The sequence below is a fragment of the Gymnodraco acuticeps genome, unplaced genomic scaffold, assembly GCF_902827175.1.
Source record: "Gymnodraco acuticeps unplaced genomic scaffold, fGymAcu1.1, whole genome shotgun sequence".
NCBI classification, from domain to species: Eukaryota; Metazoa; Chordata; class Actinopteri; order Perciformes; family Bathydraconidae; genus Gymnodraco; species Gymnodraco acuticeps.
The window spans coordinates 756,311-778,583 of NW_022990440.1; the positions used below are offsets into that span (position 1 = coordinate 756,311).

Here is a 22,273-nt window from a genome sequence, read left to right on the forward strand (position 1 = left end):
GCACTTACAAATGTGGGCCGGTAGGATTTAGTTAAGCAAAAAAAAAAAGGGAGTGGCCGGTATACCTACAAATGTGGGCCGGTAGGATTTAGGCAAAAAAAAAAAATGTAAAAAAAAAAAAAAAATGTATTTATTGTTTTGGCCCTCCGGCCCACGCACAGCACCGGCCCACCGGGGAAACTCCCGGTATTCCCGATGGCCAGTCCGCCCCTGGCTGCAGCAACAGTTAATGGACACCCAGGGTTAACAGCATGATCTCTCTGTAAGCCCCTGAGGTCGGGACAGTAGTTTTCCTTTCAAATTATAATCTTTCAAGTGGGTGGATATTTAAACATGTCCGGAGCTGCCTGCAGTAGGTTGGATTAAAAAGGAATTGAAACGCACCCATTGTTTACCTGCACTGTAAAATATTACCATGATTTCACAATATTTAGCTGTAATATTTTACAATAAATTACTGTTTTACCACTTTACAGTCTTTACCTGTGATGTTCACAATATAATACTGTAATTTTGAATGTCACAGTGAAATCAATGCAGGCACAGTTAATTACTGTGAATGTACAGGATAAATGATTACCAGGATTTCACAACATGTTACTGTATTATTTCACAGTACAATACTGTATTCAGACCATCCTCTGTGATAACACAACAAATTAAGTGATTTTCTTGCTTTCATCGCTCTTGCTTGGCTTTAAATACTCATTTCTTTCTTTGGTGCAGGTTTTACTTAAATTGAAAGTGGCACCGCTGCATGTGCCTTAAAATAAACTATGCAACATATAAATCTATGTAAAATTGAAATTGGTGTCTTGGCTTATTGTTTTCAGGGGCTTCCTGGGCATTAATCCTGAGATGGGCTCGAAAGCCAAAAAGAGGCATGGCAATTTAAACCCCCATGTCAGCACATTCTTCAGAAAATTGTTGACTTCGAGTGGATGTCTGTGTAGACATGTGCTCCCCTTCTTGTTTTATTTTCTGTCTCCCTGCTGCGCAGGTGCACCTGGTCTGCCCCTGGCTCCGCCTCTGCCCAGGTGTTCCAAATTCCACTCAGCCGTGTATATATAAAGAGAAGCTGGAGGAGAAGGATGTCTCGCCTATCCTAACGCCGGGAGACACTCTCCTTACCTCTTTGCCATTTTGAGCTGTAGGCCATATTTTTGCAGATGTGTTTATGTTTAGCCTGGAGGACCTGGTAGTCCAGTTTTCGCGGCTTTATTGTGTTTCTCATAGGGTTTATAATTGATTTCTGGTTAGGGGGGGGGGAATTCTGGGTCCTACGGCCCGTGGTGTGGCTGGCTCGGGTTCCCTCCTTCTGTTTGTTCCTTTTGGCCAGTCCTCCAGACCTCTTTTTGTTTCCCGTTTCGCTTGTGTGAGCAAACGGCTGATTATCAATAAATGCTCGTTACCAAGTACCGGTTATTGCGTGTATTCTTTCATGTTGCGGGTCTCAGCACGAGCCACTATCGCCGAGTAGAGGTTGGGGCCGTAACAACATGTCCAAGACACTGTGAAATGCACTTTGCACTTCAATGGAGTAATAACAAGTTAAAATGGACATTTTCTTTGTTTTTCTTTGTTGGTTGAGCTGATTGAATTGTGTAGTTATGGTACAATCCCAGTTAACTAGTCAGATTTACAATATAATATCGTATTATTTACATTTTTATATTTACAGTAAATTACTGGCAACTGTGTTGCATTACTTCTACAGTAATAGTGTGAAAATACAAGTCATTACTGTAATTTATGTACAGCAAGGTACCATAATACCACAGCTCTGTACTGCTATATCACAGTAATTCCATGGGCATGGCAACTGTAAAGTCACAGTATTTAGTCGTATTTTTATTCTAATTTACTGTAAAATATATACAGTAATTTACTGTGAAATCCATGCAACTAGTAGCCAGTAATTTACTGTAATTTTACAGCCAAACATTTTACAGTGTGGAGAGGAGTTTGTTTAAAGAGTGGACTGTATTTTGAGATTCTCAAAATGACTTCAGAAAAACGTTAAAGGAGATGGAAAAACAGCTTCACAGACACACAAAAAGATATACACAAAACAGCTTCAAAACTACGAAGAAACAGGGTTCCATTATTGTATTATTTTCCAGTATTGTATTACTTTTAGCACATAAGCGGATGTAGTTTTATTCACTTTCCTGCCATTTAGCTACAAGAGTAAACTGATACTGCTTGAGAGTGTTACTCTGGACAAAACAGCAAATCCATAAAACAAATAAACAGTTGTATGTAAAAGTACTACGTCCAGTGTTCAAAGTCTTACTTAATTTAACTTTACTTTAAGTAACCTAAAGTAAAAGTAAGAATCAGTGGTAAACTAAATGAAAAATGATGACATGTTTTGTTGTTAAATGTTATTCCAAAAGAAACTAACTAACCAACTCAAACAGTTTTCAGGTTAATGATCTCTCCAAGAATTCCCTGTCAAATGAAGTAAAGTAATCTTTTTTATAACAGGAATTGATTCCCCCGTGATGCTTTTCACTCAGCACCACCACACAGAGACCCACACGGTGGTGACAAGCAGGACCAAAGAAGAAGGCAGTTAGACCTATTTTTCTAGTGTATTGGAGGAGGGGGACACACCTATTGTTGTCTGTCTGCAGGTGGTCTTACAGTTGTAACGCTGCTGAAGCTTTACCTTAATGGAGACGTTTGAAAGAAAGATTCTTTGAATCGTCTCTGAGCACTTGCTGTGATAAATAAGGCCTCTGCCGAGGGCCCAATTACACTTTGAAACAACATTAAAGTCCTCCGCTGGTCTTTAAGGGAGCCATTAGTCTATTTAGATACTATTAGATATTATGCATTTTTGGAGCTCATTGTGTCTGTGTGACTTTTTGTCATCATGTGTACAATTGTATTCTCCGTTTTTACGCTGATATAAAAACAATTTCTTTAATAGTCTCCTCAGTGAGCTCCAATTGTATCTCCAATGAAGGTTTGTGAACTGACAGAACACAATAAAAGTGGGCAAACATATTCATTATATCATGTTCAAAATGTGTGAAGCTTGGTAGATGCATAGGCCAAATATGAATACTTTAAACTGGTTATGCCTTAATGGGAGATAAGTCAGACTTGGATTTAAAAAAAGAACATGTCCTGCATGTGATGTCAATTAGCAATCGGCAGCAGAGACACAACGTCAGCAGAGAACGTTGAGTCGTCAACCCTATTGAAGGTCAATAAAGTCCAAAAATGAATACTTTAAACTTAACGGAAAGCCTGAACGAGACAGTGCGTACATGCTGACGCCTGCAGGCCCTGAAAGGATAATCTGAAGGGCAAAAACACGTGAGGTCTCAGAAGAGGTCAGACCAGGGAAATGTAACTTCGCCCGAGGCCACAAGTTAGGATACAGCTGCAGCTATGTGCACCCTTTATGTGTTTCTGTATCTACACCTTAAGATGAATAACACAACCTCCTATGCTCCCTAAACACCTGCATGAACTTGTTGCAGTTCAGCCGGAAGTAAAAGCACTGGAGGGCTCCTGGATGAGTCACAAACCTTGTTGCAGCATAAAGCATTATTACTTTTAGCAATGAAAGGTGCTTTAGAAATAAAATGTATTATTATTATTATTATTATAAAGCATGGGTTTTACCTGAATGTATTATGCATACAGGTGAGTCTAAAGAAGATCATGTGTGTCAGTTGAGGTAATCGCAGGAAAAATAATTAAACTTTATCAAAGCCTTTAGCCCAGTAAGGCCTATTGCAAAATGCTTGGTCATTGTTAAAAAGCGAGTTCCCTTTTTCAAAGACAGTCAAGTCATTTAATCAGTTAATGTTTAGAACAAAGTGATAAAGAGAAGACAGTATACAGTGACTTGTTACACATAGCCTATGAAAGCAATACAATTACATAGGCCTGATTATCCACATTTTACAAGCAACTGAATTTTGACATTTAACTTCTAATATATAAAATAATTGTGACATTTAAAGCAGTAGGCCTACCGTAGTTATGGGGGGGGGGGGGGGGGGGGAAGCTAGCGTGCTTTCTGTCAGAGTTTTGAGAACTACCAGGAGCAGCCGGTTAGCTGGGGCTCTATGATATTGACTATGAATGTATGTGTTTTTTTTTCTTTCAGTATTTATATACATGTATGTACGTAGGTAAAATGATTCCTTATCGATTAATTTTCTTGTAATATTATCTTTTACATTACTTTATTTGTACCAATAGGCTATTTATCTATTTACTTTACTAGCTAGGACCGGGAGGGGAGGGGGGGAAAGGGAAACATATTGACTGTATAAATCTAAACTCATTGTGCCTGACTCAATTAAAAAAAGAAAATGTAAGACTGTAAACAAGTGTAAGCTTGCCTGGCTCTGTCCAAAGGTTTCAAAATGTCACAACCATCAGCACCTCTATGACTCTATGTTTAACTTGTTATCTCTTGTTTGCTTAACCTTTACAATCGCTGAAGTGTAAATACATCACATTGTGGTGTAACTTGGTAGGCTACCTGTTTTAGTGCAAGGATAAGTTAACCTGCTCTAGCTTTACAGCACAGAAATGTGTACAACTTAATTTATCTAAATGTGTGTGTTGGGTTGTGAGTTATATTTCTACTTATTAGAAGGTTCTTTCAAGCTTTTTCATTCCATCAAAATGTTATTAGATGTAGAAAATGCACTATGTTGCTGATCTGAAACTCAGTGAATTACATAACTGTCAAAGTAACCTGATGGGATAGGCCTGATGATTGTTCATGTCTTAATTTGAAAGAGTAACTTTTAAGTTTGTGAATATTGTAATTGTATTTTTTTTATCTGGACTTGTAAAAATAACTTAAACAGGTAAAGTATTTAAAACCATGAAGCAAGAAGTTGTCTACTTTAACTTCTAGTGGAAGTCAAACCACATAAACTCAGAGAGATGCTTTTGAAGGTTACATCTTTTAATGCTCTAAACTCAGTACATTTCAATAAAGTATATTCAGTTTAAATTAAGCTCCAAAATAAGAAGTGAAGTTGCTTATAGTTTCCCCATTCATGTATTATCTTCCTCTGTGTTTATTACCACTAACTGGTTCATATATCTCTCGCCAACAGAAATACAAAAGACAGCAGAAAACAATGTGAACTTTGCATTTGATTGCAACTTTAATTTTTTTGCAAATACACTATAAATGTTTACAAAAGCACTGTAGAAACATCTGTGCAGTGTAAATTATCAAAACTAAAAATGGATATTACTTTAGATTCATTTTGCACCTCACATGACAAGGACTGTCCTATTCAGCAGCAAAACAAATGAGTATATCTCAAGAGGAAACGTCCGTTAGTGATTTCAGAACATGGGGAGGTGCGGTTTGTTACACCAAAGAGCAAATTAAGGAAAATTATAATAACGAAAGGATGGTATGGCACTAGTGCTCATCCCTGAAGGAGGGCTTCATTCATCTAGATAGTTTACACAGCATCAATGCTTTTACTTTACGCAGTCATCAAGATAATCAGCCTTCCAGTAAAAAAATCACTCCAGTTTGACAGAAATGGTGTTTACAGGTCCACAAACACAAATTTACTCATACAGGTTCAACACCCAAATCTTAAACCATTCATGAACACTCTTAGACATTGTACAGCTTCCAGTGTGAAATACTGGTCCATCTTTTTTAGTTATTTCAGTGTGAAAAAATGTAAATGATCAAAAATGAAATGTTGGATATTACACAAAAAAACGACAACTAAATAACGCTACAGAAACAAATACTGCTACACAACAAAAATCACAAATTTCGGGAAAAACCAAATCAAATAATATACATAAATATTGTGTGGCCCCTTACAACATTTTTTATTTTACACAACTCTGTATTGCTTTGACTTACTTAATACTGAGATCTGCTCATGAAGAGCATTGATTACTTTTATTTGCTCTTGCACCAGGGGACAAAAAAAGCAATACCCATCAAACCAACTTGTGAAATTTCTCTCATTTTCTTTCTCTTCTTGCCTTGTTGTAAAAAGGCACATACATACATGCGTTCACGCTCACACAACACTGCTGCAAATACTTCACATAAGTGGTGGCACAATTTTAAAAAGAACAAGGTAGGGGGTGGTTTTGTGGCACAACCGTTATCACAGAGGAGAGTAAACACGGTGTTGGGGAAGATCTATGTGTGTTATCTTTGGTCAAGCAGGGACGAGCCAATAGGCTTGAAAGATTGGACTCAAAGGTCAGTGTTGTAGAAGTCAGACAGCGGAGGAGTGGTGGCTCAGGCGTGTTTAAACAGACACGCAACACTTGGGATTAAGGTCTCATAGGTTCAAGTTTTTGAAAGGTGGATAATGATGCACTGTGAGTTTGCACAAGGCGGCGTTTGCTTGCATTTATGTGGAATACAAAAGGCCTTTAGTGAATCGATTCAACCTTAAAGGAATACTTTCGACCTCTCCACCAGTGTGATTATTTAACCCAGACTTCTGACACCAATCTTTACATGAAGAGGAGCGCCATTATGAGGCGCCTCCGGCGGATTGTTACGTTTACTACTACTACTATAATAAAATTATAACAATACATGTGATATGATCATCTGCTAATAAGAGGAATAAGTGTGTTAAGTGTGATAGATTTACAAAAGTGTTGCTAGTGATAACTGTAACTGCTTATTCCAATAAATGGCAGCAAGCTTTGGGCTTTGTATCTTGTGCTCAGGTGTCAAAAAGGTGTTGGTGACACAGAAAGCCTTTAAAGAAAAAGCTTCTGCAGATCAACCTGAAACAATACGAGCACGTTTTGTACAAATACAAGTCCAGGTTATGGCATTTCTTTTTTTTTTTTAGCAGCAATAACTAATACAATAGTATATCAAAAGAAGACACTCCATGTGGTGGAAAGCAAGTAACACAGAGGCACGGATGTGCATTTAACATCCGTCCTAACCAATACTTACAAGGACAAAGAAACAAAATGTATTGAACATTTGGACCACCTTCATTGTAAAGAACAGGACAAAAAAAAAAACAGTACAAATAAATTGAAATGTTTTGAACGTATGGACCACCGACATTGTAATGAACAGAACAAAAGAAAACACAAGGAAATAATTGAAATGTATTGAAGTTAGGGACCACTTGGCTTGTAATGAATAGGACAAAAAACAACAATGAAAATACATAGGGCACAATTCCAGGCAAAGTGCAGGGAATTTTCCACGTTGACATTATTATGGCCTTAAATTCACTTCCCATTAACAACTACCGCTGTTGGGTTTGACGTGACAAGACGAGTGTGGCAGACAGAAAAACAACGACGCATGAAACATAAGACAAACAGTGATTCAAGTGCTGTGTGCTGCGTTTTGCCTGAATGCCTACAGCTCCTTGGCAAACTGAAAGACTGCACAGCGGCGAGTGGTGCCCAAGGCTCCCTCAAAAAGCCCCAATGATTCCACTTTTTTTGTTTAATAGTCACTGCACTTTGATAGTGTCTTTGACGGATCAGCTGTTAATATATATGGTAACAGGATGAAAACAACCTGGTATCCTTGTGAGGACTGGTTTTAGCCATCCAAATTGTGCTTTCTCTAATAACAGTGTAGACTTGCAGGAGCGTGTCGACACCAGAGCAACGTTAGTGTCTTTCAGCACACCTAGAAGGACTGCCTACTGGATTTTGGTCAGAGGTATCTCAACATTTCCCCTTTTACATATTTACAATAACGAGATTTCCAGCTTATTTGAACACTGTATGAACATTAAGAACACACTGAACCATTATAAGGCAGAAAGCAGGTTCAAGTCTCCCTTTTAAGTTCTGTGGGTGTTTTTTCTCCTTTTTTTATTTGAATGTGTGATGAGGCCTAAAAAAAAGGCGCAATTTTATCAAGCTACTGGCAGGAGCCCTAATAAATTCACAGCTGAGTAGTCATCAGCTGACTACTTCTAACTAGTGTTCTGGAGGAGGGGGGGGATGAAAATCACAAGTATTCCAGGTGTTACTACACTGTGCCTGCATCCAAAAAAATAGTTTCCCAGGACAGCGTAAGATAAAAGGTGCACACACACTTTTACTAACTGATACTGGAAGTGCGCTGCATATGTGTGTGGGTGCACCAATTCATCTTAGGACCAAAAGGCAAAAATGCTAGAAATGGTTCGGCTCAGTGTTTTTTCTTCTTTACAAAAAGGATATGCTTAGCAAAACCATTTTATTTTCTGACCGCAGGAGCTAAGAGTTTCGTCCTAGGTTTTCCGATTACGGGGTCTTTCCTTTTAATCTTTCAGCTGCAAGTTTTCTCCTCTGACATAGAGGAAAAGAGCGAGGATGCGACGCTAACAACAGCAATTGTTGTTCAGGTGAACAGTAAAACTCTCTCAGAGCGGTATCAGTCGGCAGAGTCTGTGTGCGTCAGTGTCACCTAAGCTACTGTGTTCCCACAGAAGAGTTATGGAAAAAAAGGCTTGTCCTGGCCCAGCCTCTTGCCTGGGTTCCCGTCATCATCTTTAAAAAGGCCGACCAGGACGGAAACGAGGAATGAGAGTTTTTTAAGTTGCAGTACGGCAGGCGGCGAGGGCCATGCTCAGCAGGTAGAGAAGAGGAGGACAGACAGTCAGAGGGCTCAGTTTGAGGAGCAATGTCTTTTTTGTCTAACATTTACCGGGGCTTGTGTCCCACGCTATTCCTTTTTCCTCCCCAACCCCCCCACCCCTCATAAAAATAAGAGTAAATGAGCCTGCTGTTTATGCAAACCCACCACCCGTGGTAATGTAACACCCCTGTGCTGCTCCCTCAGCCCCCTTCCTGGGCTCCACACTTGGGGAGGGGATCCTTGATCAACACTTCTGGGCCTCCACTGGAGACATGGCAATGTAGGAGCCGTTCTTCATTGGCTGATTGGTGGGCATTTCTGACGGCTCGTCGGGTTTGTCGCTGACCTGAGTGTAGGCCGTGTCGTCTTTCACCGTCTGCGCGGGAGGACAGAAGGCGTGAGTACAAACTAGCGAAGTGGCAAGATGTCTAAATATTATTTTATGGACACAGACAACAATGAGAAGAAATGCTTTTGAGTGAAATGGCCACATTAAACCACAAACATCTAAGTATTCACAAACACCACTGACAACTTTTACTTTAACTAAAAGAAGAAATACACTGTGAGGCGGTAACTCAACAGATAAGGAGTATCATGTCCCAAATTAATTTAAATTATAACAACCAGAGATGATGGATAACAAATTAAGAAGGAGAATAGCAAACAAGGCAAAAATTAAGACTTACAGCAAAAGAATGAAAAGCTTCAGTAAAATCAATACGTTTTACTTCATTCTAAAACAGAAAAGGGGAAAAAGGGGGGGAGGTTACAGAAAATTTAAATTAGAACATGGTTAATACAACACTTCTTCACAGTGCAATTAAGCATGTCTTTAACATTTTCTCTTTCTTCTCTAAACTACTGACTAAACTGTTGCATGCTAAACAAATAGTCTGGGGAGATATTTCCTTTTTAATGAGATTGAGATGAGGAGATTCATACCACTCACGTCTGTATGCTAACCCTGATGCTACGGCTAGTTAGCTTAGCCCGAAGCTTTGATCATTTTCTGCTATTTTCATGATTTTATAACAATACCTTGTTCTTTTTCTTTATAATCTCATTATTCTTTTACACTTTGGCAATATTGTTCTTGTTGCGTTCATAGCAGTAAACTATATTTGATTGAAATGACTGGAAATAGAGGAAAAGGCTAGCAGGACTTTGCCTATAATAATAAAGTCCAGATAGGCCTACATGCACCTCTTTAAACTTACTAATTAACCAGATGGATCTTGTTTGTTAAAAAAATCCAAGTACCAAATAGTTAAATTAACACTGTTTTAAGATAAAGACAAAACAGATCCTGGAACATATTTATCAAACAGACATAACTGAAATCAATCTTCCCATCTGCCCCACATTAACAAAAGTGAATATTTTACAGAATATCAAACTGCTCCCTTTGAGATGTAGCATACGACTCTCTGGACAGTGAATAACCTAAACTGCAGTAGTCTGAGGGCAGTGCCAGTCAGGGTTCAAATCAATAATCCTGCACTACCGGAGATAAGAGAGCTGAACATGTGCTGGACATTATTCTCAGTACGGCTTTAGCAGTTCAATGCACTTTGTTACTCGATATTGCAAAGCTAGCTCTTAGCTACACTGAACTGGAACTAAGATACAACGACTGTTAGAAAACATTCAACAAGGAAAAAAACAAACATTTAATTCAGAATTGTGGGAAAATTGTTCATGCTGGCTTTGCTGCACAGGAATCATGCAATGTGTTAGTTAACATGCTTTGGGGTTAAAACCTGCAGCAGCTCATTGAGGAAACCGTTAACCATGCTAAAACTGTTTACTGTGAGATATTACCGCAGCCTTTATACTGTGAGCTAATGTCAGTGGGTAGCACAAGCCTTTTCGCTAACTGAATTAAAAACTACATTTTACTCCACAGAAGCACAGGGGGAGAAGAAGCTCCTACCTTCTTCTGGCGGTTTCGACAGAACAAGACGACCAGCACCAGCAGCAGGATGATGCCCATGCCCACGATGAGCAAAGGGAAGTTTGACACCAGAGTCACAATCAGGAGAAGTGTCCTCATCTGGGATGCAGAATCATCATCGATGGTTGCAGTCTAGAATTGAGACATGATGATTATTGATTTGTGATTAAAAAATGATGAGAGCCGGATTCGTGTCGGACATTTGAATGAAAATTCTCACCTCATTGACGAACATGATGGGGAAAATGGTCTCATGGATCAACTTGGTTTTACTGAAATTGAAGAATAGAGACAGATGTCAGGGAGGACATTTGGCTCAACACGTGACCATAATGAGGACACAAGTGTGGCAACAGTGGACGGGGTCAGAGTTGGACAAAGATCGACTCACGGGAAGCCTGTGACTCTTTTCAGGATGATATTGAGCTGAGCTCTCTTGCAGGCACGGATGGGAACCCCTGAGGTCTATAACAAAAAGATAAAAAGCGTTATTTATTATTGGGCTTTTGAATGCGTGTTTTGTCCTAAAATACGAGTCAAGCACTGGTGATGTTGAAATATATATATATATATATTTTTTTTTTAAAAGGTAACTTGCTGGCCAAAAAAAACACAAATAAAAGCAGAGCTAATTCTATGGTGACTCAAAAGAACTATTGTAATTTAGATAAAAGGCAGTTAACAACCAACAAAGCCAGCCTCTACACAGATCGCTGCGCAGGGCTGTAATCAGTAGGGATATTAAATATTAGTCATACCGGTTGCAGGTCCAGATACGTCTCGTGCTCCTCCTTGTTGGGGTTAAGCCCTTCAACAGCATTGATGTACTTTGGGTCGGCTTGATAAAAGTGGGGAAAAGATACCACGATGGGAGCACCTTGAATAAAAACAAGAGACAAACATTAGTGAGGAACAACTCAAAACCACAAGGCCGAAAAAAGATTCAAGAAACATGATAAGATTAAATTAAATGGTATTTAGTAGATAGTGGTATAGTGCAATGATAGTTGGAGAATGTTTATAATCCTAAGGAAAGATAAGCTGGAAAAGTAAACACAAGATTGTGTTTCAGCACTAAAAACACAGTTTTTCCCTTAATTTAAAATGTTATCCATAATTTAACTGTTTAAAATTGGATTTTCTTTTAAGTTACATTTCCAAATAAAAAGGTCTTATTACTGTTTGTAAGCCTTGCCTACAATGAAAGGAATTAAGGTCCTGGTGGAGACATTTTGAAATCTTTATTTATGAATGTGTGGACTAAAAGAACCAAAGTATATACTGCTGCTGAAGCTTAAATATGATTTTTTTTTTTTTTACTAAACTGCTACAGAGGAGGTCATCAAATTAATCACAAATTCAAATTGTGTTCAGTTGACGTACAAACTGTGAACGATAAAAAAGACACAGATAATGATTTTAACCACAGAGGCAGTTTCAAAATGACACCCTTGCACATGACATGACAACAGGGCTCGGTCGTGATTGGCTCTCTGAAAGCATCACAACAATCCCTCCAATCAGACGCCTTTGCCTCATATGAAAATGAGACGCTGATACTACAGCCAATCAGTTTCAAGCACATACATCAATACATATAGTGATGTGTTTCTCGCACTGGGTTTGTATGTGTTAGAACAAAATTACAGAAAAATAAGCATCCTAAAGAAAGTGGCTGTAAAATAAAACACACAACAGAGTTTTGTGGCTACAGTAGCATATCTGTGGGCACACTGTCCTCGTGTGTCAAGCCTAATCAGAGCAATCCCACTCCACTCAATGACCATTATAAATACCTCAATGGCCTGCAAACACAGACAGTATAGTTAATCATTGAACCGTGTATTGAGTGAAAATCAGGCATGCTCAAACAGTGGGAATGTCAGATAGCAGACAAGGGGACACGGCTGCTGACTGAAAGGACATTTTTTGGGGGTAGAATAAGGAGGGGGAACGGGTAAATGGGTCAGACTCTCTGGCAACTGAGAGGGGTGTGAGAGGGGGGCAAGTCCCTTACCTTCGCGACAAACGCTGACTTTAAGCACCCCGGTGCCGAGACAGTCTCCAGCTGGCACACAGAAGCCTGCGTTGGCGGGGTTTTCCTTGGGGTTCATGAGAACATCGTTTGGGGGTGCAAAGCGGTACGCCTGGATGCCTTTCACCTCAACGTCTTTTACGTAGGCTAGATGGATAGACCTGAGGAAAGAAATAGATTGTTATGATTGCGTTTATATGGCTTTTTAAGAATAAAATCAAGCACTTTCAACCTAAACTAATGATTTCCAGGATTGACAAGCCTTTATCTTCACATTTAAATGCAATAGCTAAAGAAAAGATTTTCAGAATGTCACCAATGTGTAATGTGGCTTTTTACCAGCTGTTAATATGAACTTAAAATCTATGTTTTCATCATGGTCATTAAATGCTTAGCTAGCTCCAGTCCGCTCTGTGACATGGGTGAGACCCGGGGAGACAAACTATAGGATTTCTTCATTGTAGATATTTGAAACGATTTGGGGTTTAAATTGGTAGATAAAACACATTATGAAATATATAAAGTTAATACTCCTAACCCTGAAAACATAGCAGTGAAAATCAAGCTTTTCCTAACTTCCAAGACTAACTCTGTAAATCTAGAAAAAGTAAATAGCTGTAATGTTCCTTTTATTCTTTAATCTTCTGGGCATCCGAAATACGTAAATAAGCTTCCTGCTCCAGATGATAACTTCCTGTTTAATCATCCCTTCGAGAGTCTTGACTTTCCCACATGTGTTTTGAGTTCATCAACAGTCTTATCAGCGGTCGTAAAAACTACTACTCATGTCCTTATCAGTCTCTGTAAGCATATTGTAGATGACTCGAGTGCAATTTCGTGACTTGGGAGTTCTCGTCCTAGCTGCGCCCGGATTGCTATAATAAACATAAACAAATGTATAACCACGTGCTTACCTGCAGAGATCAGCAGCAAAGATGTAGAGCAGCTCGTTCCTGTTGATCAGAGGGTGGAAGACTGCGCCGTCTGTACCATTGATCATGTTGCTCGAATTGGAAGACCACCACGACATCTCCCTATAAATTCAGAAAATGACTTGAGTACAACTATGAGGTATTTTGACATGACTATGTTAATCTCAGGCCATTTCATGAGTCGACTCTGCTCTTTCAGATGAAACAAAGTACTTGCGCAACACTATATCTGCCGGTTATTGTTGGTCATTGCGATTTCACACAGCCAACACCCAATGACAGATTAAGGTCATAACAAAGAAAATGCTCACCTTTACATATTCAGAACTTTGTTAGTTATTCTTTCACACCAAATGAATCGTCTCACTACATGTTCCCCCTTTAGAACATTATATTTATGACAGAGGCCACCATTCTGCACAATGATTACAGTAGCTTGTGATTTTTGGAAGTCATTTTTTTTTCTGCTAACATCTCTGTTTTGTTTTGTTTATTTTATAGTTAAGCATTTTCAATTTGGTTGAATATGTTGAGCCACGGTGTACTTTCAGTTAAGAAAAGGATCTACAAACTAAACCTTCTGATTTAATATAAAGTCACTTTGATATCCAATCATTCATTTTGCAATAATGTTCAACGTAGAGCCAGTGGAGCAAAGGCTGACCCCCTCTGGACTTTCCAAACGGGTTTTGTAACTACTGTAGGTGAATGTGAATATCACTACTGGGAGGAAGTGGAAGCCCTGCGCCGACAAGACAAAGTATTTCCTATCATAAAGAAAGCAGGAAAAAGGAAAAATTCCGCATGACATGCCATTACCTGAGGCCGTTCCACGTGTCGATCTTGCCGTAATCCATGTAGTTCTGCTCGCCGGTGTGGAACACAAACTCTCCTTCATGGGTGCCATTTTTCTGCAGAAAACAGGACGAGGTTCAGAGAAACAGCGCCAATGTTTCTTATAGGACAAACGAAGGAATGTGAGACAACTACTGCTTTGTATTTTTTACCATAAGCAAGCCCATAGGACTAGACTACAACAATACATTTGTGGGTGTTTTCAAATCATAATTTTCGACCTCTGAAAAAACGTATACTGAAAAATAAGTTGACTAATCTGCCACTTATTGCCTGAAATCGTTGATTTAGCATTTTGTCTATTACATTTCAAAATTGGGAAAATGCAAATGTTCTACTTATACTTTCTACAATTGGACATCTTTAAAATTGCTTGGTGGTCCGACCAATAGCCAAAGTACTGTAGACATTTGATGATAAATCTGAGAAAAAAAGGATCCATCTTTCACATTTAAAAAGATGAAGGCTTTTGATTAAAAAAAATGACTGAAACAATTGTTAAACTGTTTTCTTCTGATCAACTAACAACTCATTTATCAGTAAGTTCTAAAAATGCTTCACTCAGGGTCACAAGGCTGCTGTTGTCACTGCCTGTGCTAAGTTGCAGACGTTGCTCTATAAACAGGAAGTACAAGCATCTTCCATCAGCATTTGGCCAATCTCACTTCTCGTACATGACGTTGCCATAAGCACGCCTCATGTCCTAATAATCCCTAACAACCTTCAAGCAATAACATCTAGCTTGCATCGACAAATATATTCATGGAAGGGAGTGAAACATACCTTCCACATCAGCCCAAAATAATCGTCCACTTCTGGCTTGAGGGACTTGACCTTTGTGAGGACAGGGTCTTTGAAGCCCCACAGAACCTCGTGGACAGTGCGGGTCATGAACACCTCAACGCCCATGCTGTTCAAGTACATGGAAACCATAGTTCGCAGGAAGAAGGAGTAGGAGTTCAGCTCGTTCATGATGGCCTGAAGAAGATAAAACAGAGTGGAAAGATTAGTCCGGTTTCTGCTTGCTATATATCTTTTGTTTTGTGTGGAAAATCTCATGAATTAATGCTCTATTTAGGTTCACTTGGTCTGAAATGAGTGACATTTTAACCTGACAAAATGTCACAATAAATCTAAGAGGACCATGGCTTGGAATGTGTTAAAGGGACAATGTGAGAAAACATACATGCCAATCAAATGAGTCCAACTAAAAATCTAAGGGACATGATTACTAGCTGCTGCCAGTCCTAATAACACACATTATCCTCTCCAGACACAATGTCTTACCACAAACGGGATGTTGACAGTCCTGATAAGGTCGACCTCAGGGTTACCAGCTGACTTGTCAGGAACAAACACAAAGGTTTTGGGATTCAGTGCAAAGAGCTTGGTCCCGTTCTCCAGGAAAGTGATGTTCTCCCGCGGCCTGAACTCCCTGGTGTGGAAATGTCAGTTAGTCCAGTCTTATGTTTTGATGTCACACATTGGAAACAGAACGATCCCAGATGGATAATGCAAGATATCTTTCCTTAAACAGGGATTTTATTACAAACATGGAACCAGTGTCCATCACTGTTTATTACAGCTTCATTTCAAAACGTACCTGTAAGTATACGGTCCGATCTGTTTTAAAGATGCCTTTCCGCCTGCCAAGAACACCTCAGGATTGGTGACATTGAAGAAGTAATACTCCATATAAACGGGTGGAGGGGGATTCTTCCATGACTCAAACATTTTACTCTTCTCTGTCAAAGTTATTTCCTGTAAACAAAAAAATACATATTTAGAGTGAGAATCAACAAAGGAAGTGTTGAGGAAAAGACAGGTTTTGAAAGCTCAAATTGTACACTTTGGGGAAACAACAATGTTTTATTCACAATTGGACACTTTCAGAGTGCTATCTGAGAGCACACATGGCACTTTTCAGCAAGGAGTTGGTGCTGAGCCAAAAAAAAGCAGGGAAGTGGAGAAAAGTCCTTCATAGTTGCAAAAACAGAAAAACCTCAGGACAGGCAGAAATGTCTCGTTTTATGGTTTTTTTTGTCGACGCAAAGTGACCACAGAACGTAGATGATGGTTTCGATCTGAGTGGTGTCACAGATGTTTCAGCTGTGATCATGTGGGAAAAGAGTCACCAGTGAGTAACCTTGTATGACATAATCTGCCACAAGAGTAACATAAACTGTTAACATTCAGCTGTGAGAAAACAAGCCAACCTTAGTGTAGAAAAGCTTCCAGTAAGTTAACTAAAGGCGTTTGACACTGAGAAAAAAAAGCATGCTTTTTCCAGGTGTATTTTTAAACTAGGGAAAGGATAACCCACTTTCTTTGTGTCTATTTAATGGTGAGTTCCTGAAAACCTTCCGCCACTGGGTACAGCGAGGTGCACACTCGAGACGCTATACAGGGTTTTTTGCAATCAGTAGTTGCCGTTGAGAAAATATAGTTTAAGGTGTGGCTGGCACTTCCTGTTTGGCTTTCAACTTCAAACACGCTGTGCTCTATAGTATTGTTTGTTTGCAAGGTTATATTGTAACATCTTCTTTCCTAAAACAAAAAAATCTCAGAGCGGTTCAACCAAAAAGGGAAAATGGGCACATTTCTCACAAATGATGAATTACAGCCTTCACCCTTTCTAAATATGTAAGTAAGGGATATATATATATATGAAATAGTCCAACAACAATACTGAAAAAATGCTCTTCTTGATGTTCAAGAGCCAAAAATGATGTATTTGAATGTATTGTCTTGTTAAACAAAGCCAAAAGATTTACAGTTAAACAATGATATAAAAAGAAAAGAAAATCTTCAAATTGAAGAAGATAATTAATCACTTGACTATTGCAGCACTGGGAGTGTTGCTATTCTGCGTCCTAAGTGTTCTTTTTGTTGTTGTTGCTGTATTCTTATTCCAAATAATGACCACTTACAGATGTTGCATTGCACAATTTCAGATTCTACTCAGGACACTATGTCAGTTGTGTTAAAGCCCTAAATTATGAGCTAGAGCTGCGTCACAGTTGCACAACTACTTCTGAAGAAATAGAACTTGAGGTATTTAAAGAGTGAGATTCTCTTGAGTGGATCATATCATATTCGTCATCTTAATTAAGAGCTGAAGGGAAACCAGGTAGTGCAACGGAAGTGCATGACCATCATGTACACTCTACGGGAGTCCTATAAAACATTATACCAAATAAGCAGAAATTACCAAATGTGTTCCCTTTCAAAGCTAAAAATGCAAACTGACACTTTTGAAACGCTTCCGTCTCGTCTGGCTTTCCCCTGCAGCACTCTGTGGGACTGTAGCTCATATGAATCCCTGTGTTTGTCCACCTTGAACAAAGGTCTTTCAAAAAGGCCTTCATCAGAGTCGGGCTATATAACCAATCATTTATCTCTTCGAAAGAAATCCTTGATCTATCAAACAGAAAAACAAGTTAAGGACAAAGTGGAGAGGTTTGTGGGTGTAATCAAAACACAGGTTTATTTATTCACTGATGGAAAGGTAAAATAAATAAGGACGACACATTAAACTAAGAGAACCAGCCCTTAGCCAAACAACTTCAGGCACAGCTTAGGTGTGACAAGATCCTGCTTTGAACCGCACATGGAAAAAACTCAAACATCCTTGTAGGTGCCTGTTCTGAATATTCAACATCCAAGTGTTGCGTCATTGCAACATTTTGAGCTAAAACACACTGCGTTTATACCGGTATGACCTTGTTCTTGAACACTTTAAAGCTCAAATCAGTCATACTACCTTGAAAGGTCTGCTCTCCTACACAGGGGTGAGAGGAGTGTTATAATAAGCGGGTGTTTTTCTTTTTAAGTTTCCGTGTCTTAGCAGAACAATTTGGGATAGGCCGAGCCTGGAACAACAACAAGGAACAACGAGGCTGCTCGCAGGCAGAAATCATGCCCCTGAGGCCATGAAGTCTGTCAAATTGCTTGCATGGCTTTAACACCGCCCCCCTCTGCACCCAGCTCAGAAACACAGAGTCTGTATCCTGGAGGTAACTTGTCCTGAACAACTAAGCTACATCAGTATCACAGAGAGGATTAGCTATGCTGTCATTTCATGTAATCGCCGGCCACATCAGAACTATGTCCCCCGTTGATGAACTTTGAATAACTCTTTTAATTTGGGTCCCCGGGGTCGCGGCCGTGATTCAGAATCAGACACAAATGAGCCCCCGACCTGTATTTAACCGCAGGAGGGGGAAACTGTGTCCGGGGGGGGGGGGGGAAGTTGTTTTTGAATCCCGAACTTGGAAAAATAGTGCCTGGAGCTTTTCTGATGAGCTTTTCTCTACTTAATAAGTTTGCGTGGGGGTTACGGAGAGACACAGAGCATCCAACAATGTGATGTATGTTACTTAGATGAATGCAAGGTATTTTGAAAGGGTGGATGGCACAGAGCATCCAACAATGTGATTTATGTTACTTAGAGGAATGCAAGGTATTTTGAAAGGATGGATGGCATAGGGTGTCAGCTGCCAAGCCACCCCATCACCCCATCACCCCAACACACCCTAAACTGAGGCACCAGTACCCAGAACTGTAGACATGAAACCAATTTAGGACCAGCTGAGGTCGGAAAGAAATGTTAAACCCTACTTTACTACGAAATGTCAACCTGAATGGTAAATCGTTAGTTCAATAAGGAATTCTATGTGTTGGGTTAATGATTTACAGTTTGTCTCAAGAAAGGAAAGAGATCACAAGATGGATTTGTGAGGCAGTAAAGACTAGCAATAGACCAGTATTGCATTTCTTTTTTACACACACTAGGAAACATCAGAAGGACACACATTATTTTGCCCTTGAATCACCATGTATCCGTGTTTAAAGAAATAACACATCATGCAAATGAAAGTAGATTTGTTTTGGGTTAATACAAGTTGAACAGAGATGGGTGCCTGGCAGTCAGGGACTGTCCACTCACACAAGCTCCCTTCCCCCATGATGGCAGAGCCGGCCCACCTCCCCCTACCACCTTCTCCCTCCTTGCTGAGATTTCTACTACTACTACTACTACCGGTAACACTCCACAGTTAAGTCAACCATCATGCAGAAATGTGTCACCCTGCCATGCGAGCAGCACTGGGCAGGTTACCTGAAAGCTCCTAGCAGAGAAAACATATTGAGCATTTTATCTAGACTCTCTTCCATTCAATAGTTGAATCCTGTGATGAGTTGTCAGAACATATAGCTAGCTACAAGCTGCAGATCATTACAGTAATGCGAAAGGAGATTGTTTTAAAGGACATTTTCATAAATGGGGGGTAAGGTCATGATGAACTCATATATTTGAGTCACACCTTCTTAATTCCCCTTGTGGGAGTTGTACGGGATTTCTACCTGAAGCGAAGCATTTGTTTAATTGCAAGCTTGAACAAAACACAGAAGCTGCACAAGATGCAATATGACTTACGTTGCTTGGCTTAGGTGGCTGAAGAGAAAGCCTTTAAGTTTATCTGACTGAGCTGCAGAATTCAGCAAAATATAATACACCACTAATATAAACAGCTTAAATAAAAAATATTTTAAACTGCATGATCTTGTGACAGATAGGCTGCGATCAGTGAGTGGCTGAATGCGCAGTATTGCCCACTGCAGATTACATGCTTTAACATTCAAAACCCTGATATATGGGAGAAGTGAGAAAGAAGGAGAAAACATAGAGAACCATTGGCGATTTTTAAACTGATGCAAACTCACCTTTTTTAAACGGCTGTGTATCATTGTTTGGAAGACTTGAGCCACGACCAGGGCGATTCCCACTATCAGGAGGTGAGCGCACACGATACCGGTGGCGTAAATGGCACAGGATCTCCGAGTCATGATGCCGGACGGATGTGTTGTCGTCTCAGGGGTGGATAGAAACTTCACTGAAGTCGATGAGAACTTCCCAAAAAAAGATATATAAAAATTCGACCTAGAGATAGTGATGTGTAGGACCGTGGGACCTCGGATCCGCCGTCTCCGGAGTACCAGCAGGGGATTAAACTTCTCTCTTCTCCGCCCGGTGGAGTGCTCTTCCCAGTGTGGCTGTAGGGTAGAACAAATGTCAAAAACGTTATCAAAATCTGAGATAACACTTGAACCCAGAGAGAGAGGGTGGACTAAGCTGCTCCGAGGCGGTGGTGAAATGAAACAGCAGCTCTCAGCACATCGTAGAAGAAGAGCGAGCTGTCCTCCTCCTCCCCTTTCTCTACATTAATGAGCCCAGTGAGGCGAACAGCGTCGCTTTGGAGAAGCTGCATGGGCGGTGTGTGTGTGTGTAAAACAGAGAAATGCAGTGATGGTGCTTTGCCTACATGGCTGATGTCACTATATAAAAAAACACATGATAAATCAACTACATTATTTTCCCTATTTTATTTATTGGCGTCTTTATGCACACGTTTTGATTCATAACAAACTTTACGCTTGTTTTTTGTACTGTTGTGATCTAATTTAAAAGTTACTGGTCATTAAGAGCAGGAAAGAGGATTATGATTCATGAATGAGAGCAGCAACGTGTGGTAGTATTTCACCTTGCTTTGCTAATCAGCTTAACGGGGTTGTCTCGATGCTTAAATCGAGGGGATATTATTTACACTTTGACATAACATCCCATCATCCTCGTATTACTAAACTCTCACTCTCACAGAAAAAGTGAAGCTGATGAGATCAGATACCTTTAAAGCACTCCGCTATCTCACCTCCTCATCGCGTCCTTAAATAATTTCAGCTTGGACATGAATAATGTGCCATCAGACACGACGTGTTTTCCTTTGTCCGACCACTGCGAGCTTCTGATTGGCTGCTGCCCTCCCGGACCACCGAACTAGACCACTCCTCTGCGCGCTGATTGGTCAGAGAGTCGCGAGTGTGACGCTGAATTTGATCGACTGATTTCGGGGCGGGGCTCCAATAAAGGGGGAACCGACGGCGTGATGCTCTCCACCCGCAGAGAGACGATGTTCAGTGGCTGCCGCTTCAACCACAAGTGATGCTGTGGAGGAATAACAGAAACATGTGAAAGATAACGGCCTGCATTATAGCCATCATGGAAAAACTAAAAGGACAAAAAGTGAATCTAAAGTCTTATTCATGGTGGGACAATTTCACTGCAAAGCTGTCAATAGAGAAATGTAACCTTGAGAGGAGGTGTTAGCAGACAAACGCAAAAACACCCACTATACCTTAGTAAAGCAAATAACACACAACAAAAACCGGATGTTGCAGTAATTTCAATTGAACTGACTCGTTGACATTTCTTTTTGGAAAGTAAAAGTTGAGACGCCTGATCAAGTCTTTCAATATTACATCCAGCTAAATCCAGGCCAATATGTATTCATTTTAACAGTAACATTTTATGAAAGGCCCTGGAAAACCTATTTTCTCAGTCTCTCTTCTTTGGGCCATAATGGCCTTATACGAACTCAGGTTTTTCTATGAGTTCTTCTCACTGGTGATGTAATGTCATGTCATGCCATTTCTGTGCACCACTTAGCATTAAAGACACAGCATCATTTACTAATTGATTTAAAAATGCTTAAAAGCTTGGCTTGGCTGCCAATTTTTACTGAAAGACGGGCCCAGCAATTATGATGCAGCCATGCTGCACCTTCTTAAATGTCTTTGTTGTAAATACAACTGTGAATGCAGTAGCCTTTGTTTTGAACTGACAGTTAAATATTTACATCACTTTTACCACATATGTCATTAATATAAGTAGTATCTCAATATAAACAGAGGCAGTATAACATCTCAATGTGACCTGCAGAAGGAAAATAGCCATGACATTAACTTTGCATGCTACACAAAAAAAAATCAATTTCAAACACAGATCTGTTCTCCCAAAGCTTTGGTCCAGTGTATATGATTTGGTCCCAGCAGCAGCAGTCCTC

General features: G+C 39.8%; 1 protein-coding gene across 2 annotated transcripts; it reads right to left on the minus strand.

The window, feature by feature from the left end:
• Nucleotides 1-5,124: 5,124 nt before the first annotated feature.
• scarb2a (scavenger receptor class B, member 2a) lies at nucleotides 5,125-20,606 on the minus strand. Of its 2 annotated transcripts, XM_034225249.1 has the most exons (13): nucleotides 20,097-20,606; nucleotides 15,976-16,133; nucleotides 15,660-15,807; nucleotides 15,156-15,350; nucleotides 14,337-14,428; nucleotides 13,500-13,619; nucleotides 12,568-12,746; nucleotides 11,309-11,427; nucleotides 10,942-11,015; nucleotides 10,771-10,822; nucleotides 10,530-10,682; nucleotides 9,283-9,330; nucleotides 5,125-8,969 (listed from the first exon to the last, which is right to left on the minus strand). In XM_034225249.1, the coding sequence occupies exons 1-13, from the start codon at nucleotides 20,217-20,219 to the stop codon at nucleotides 8,838-8,840; spliced, it is 1,593 nt and encodes a 530-aa protein (XP_034081140.1). In that variant the 5' UTR covers nucleotides 20,220-20,606; the 3' UTR covers nucleotides 5,125-8,837. The 2 variants fall into 2 exon arrangements, with proteins under 2 accessions (XP_034081140.1, XP_034081141.1); XM_034225250.1 differs by lacking the exon at nucleotides 9,283-9,330 and having other exon boundaries at nucleotides 20,097-20,219.
• Between the last annotated feature and the right edge of the window lie 1,667 nt (nucleotides 20,607-22,273).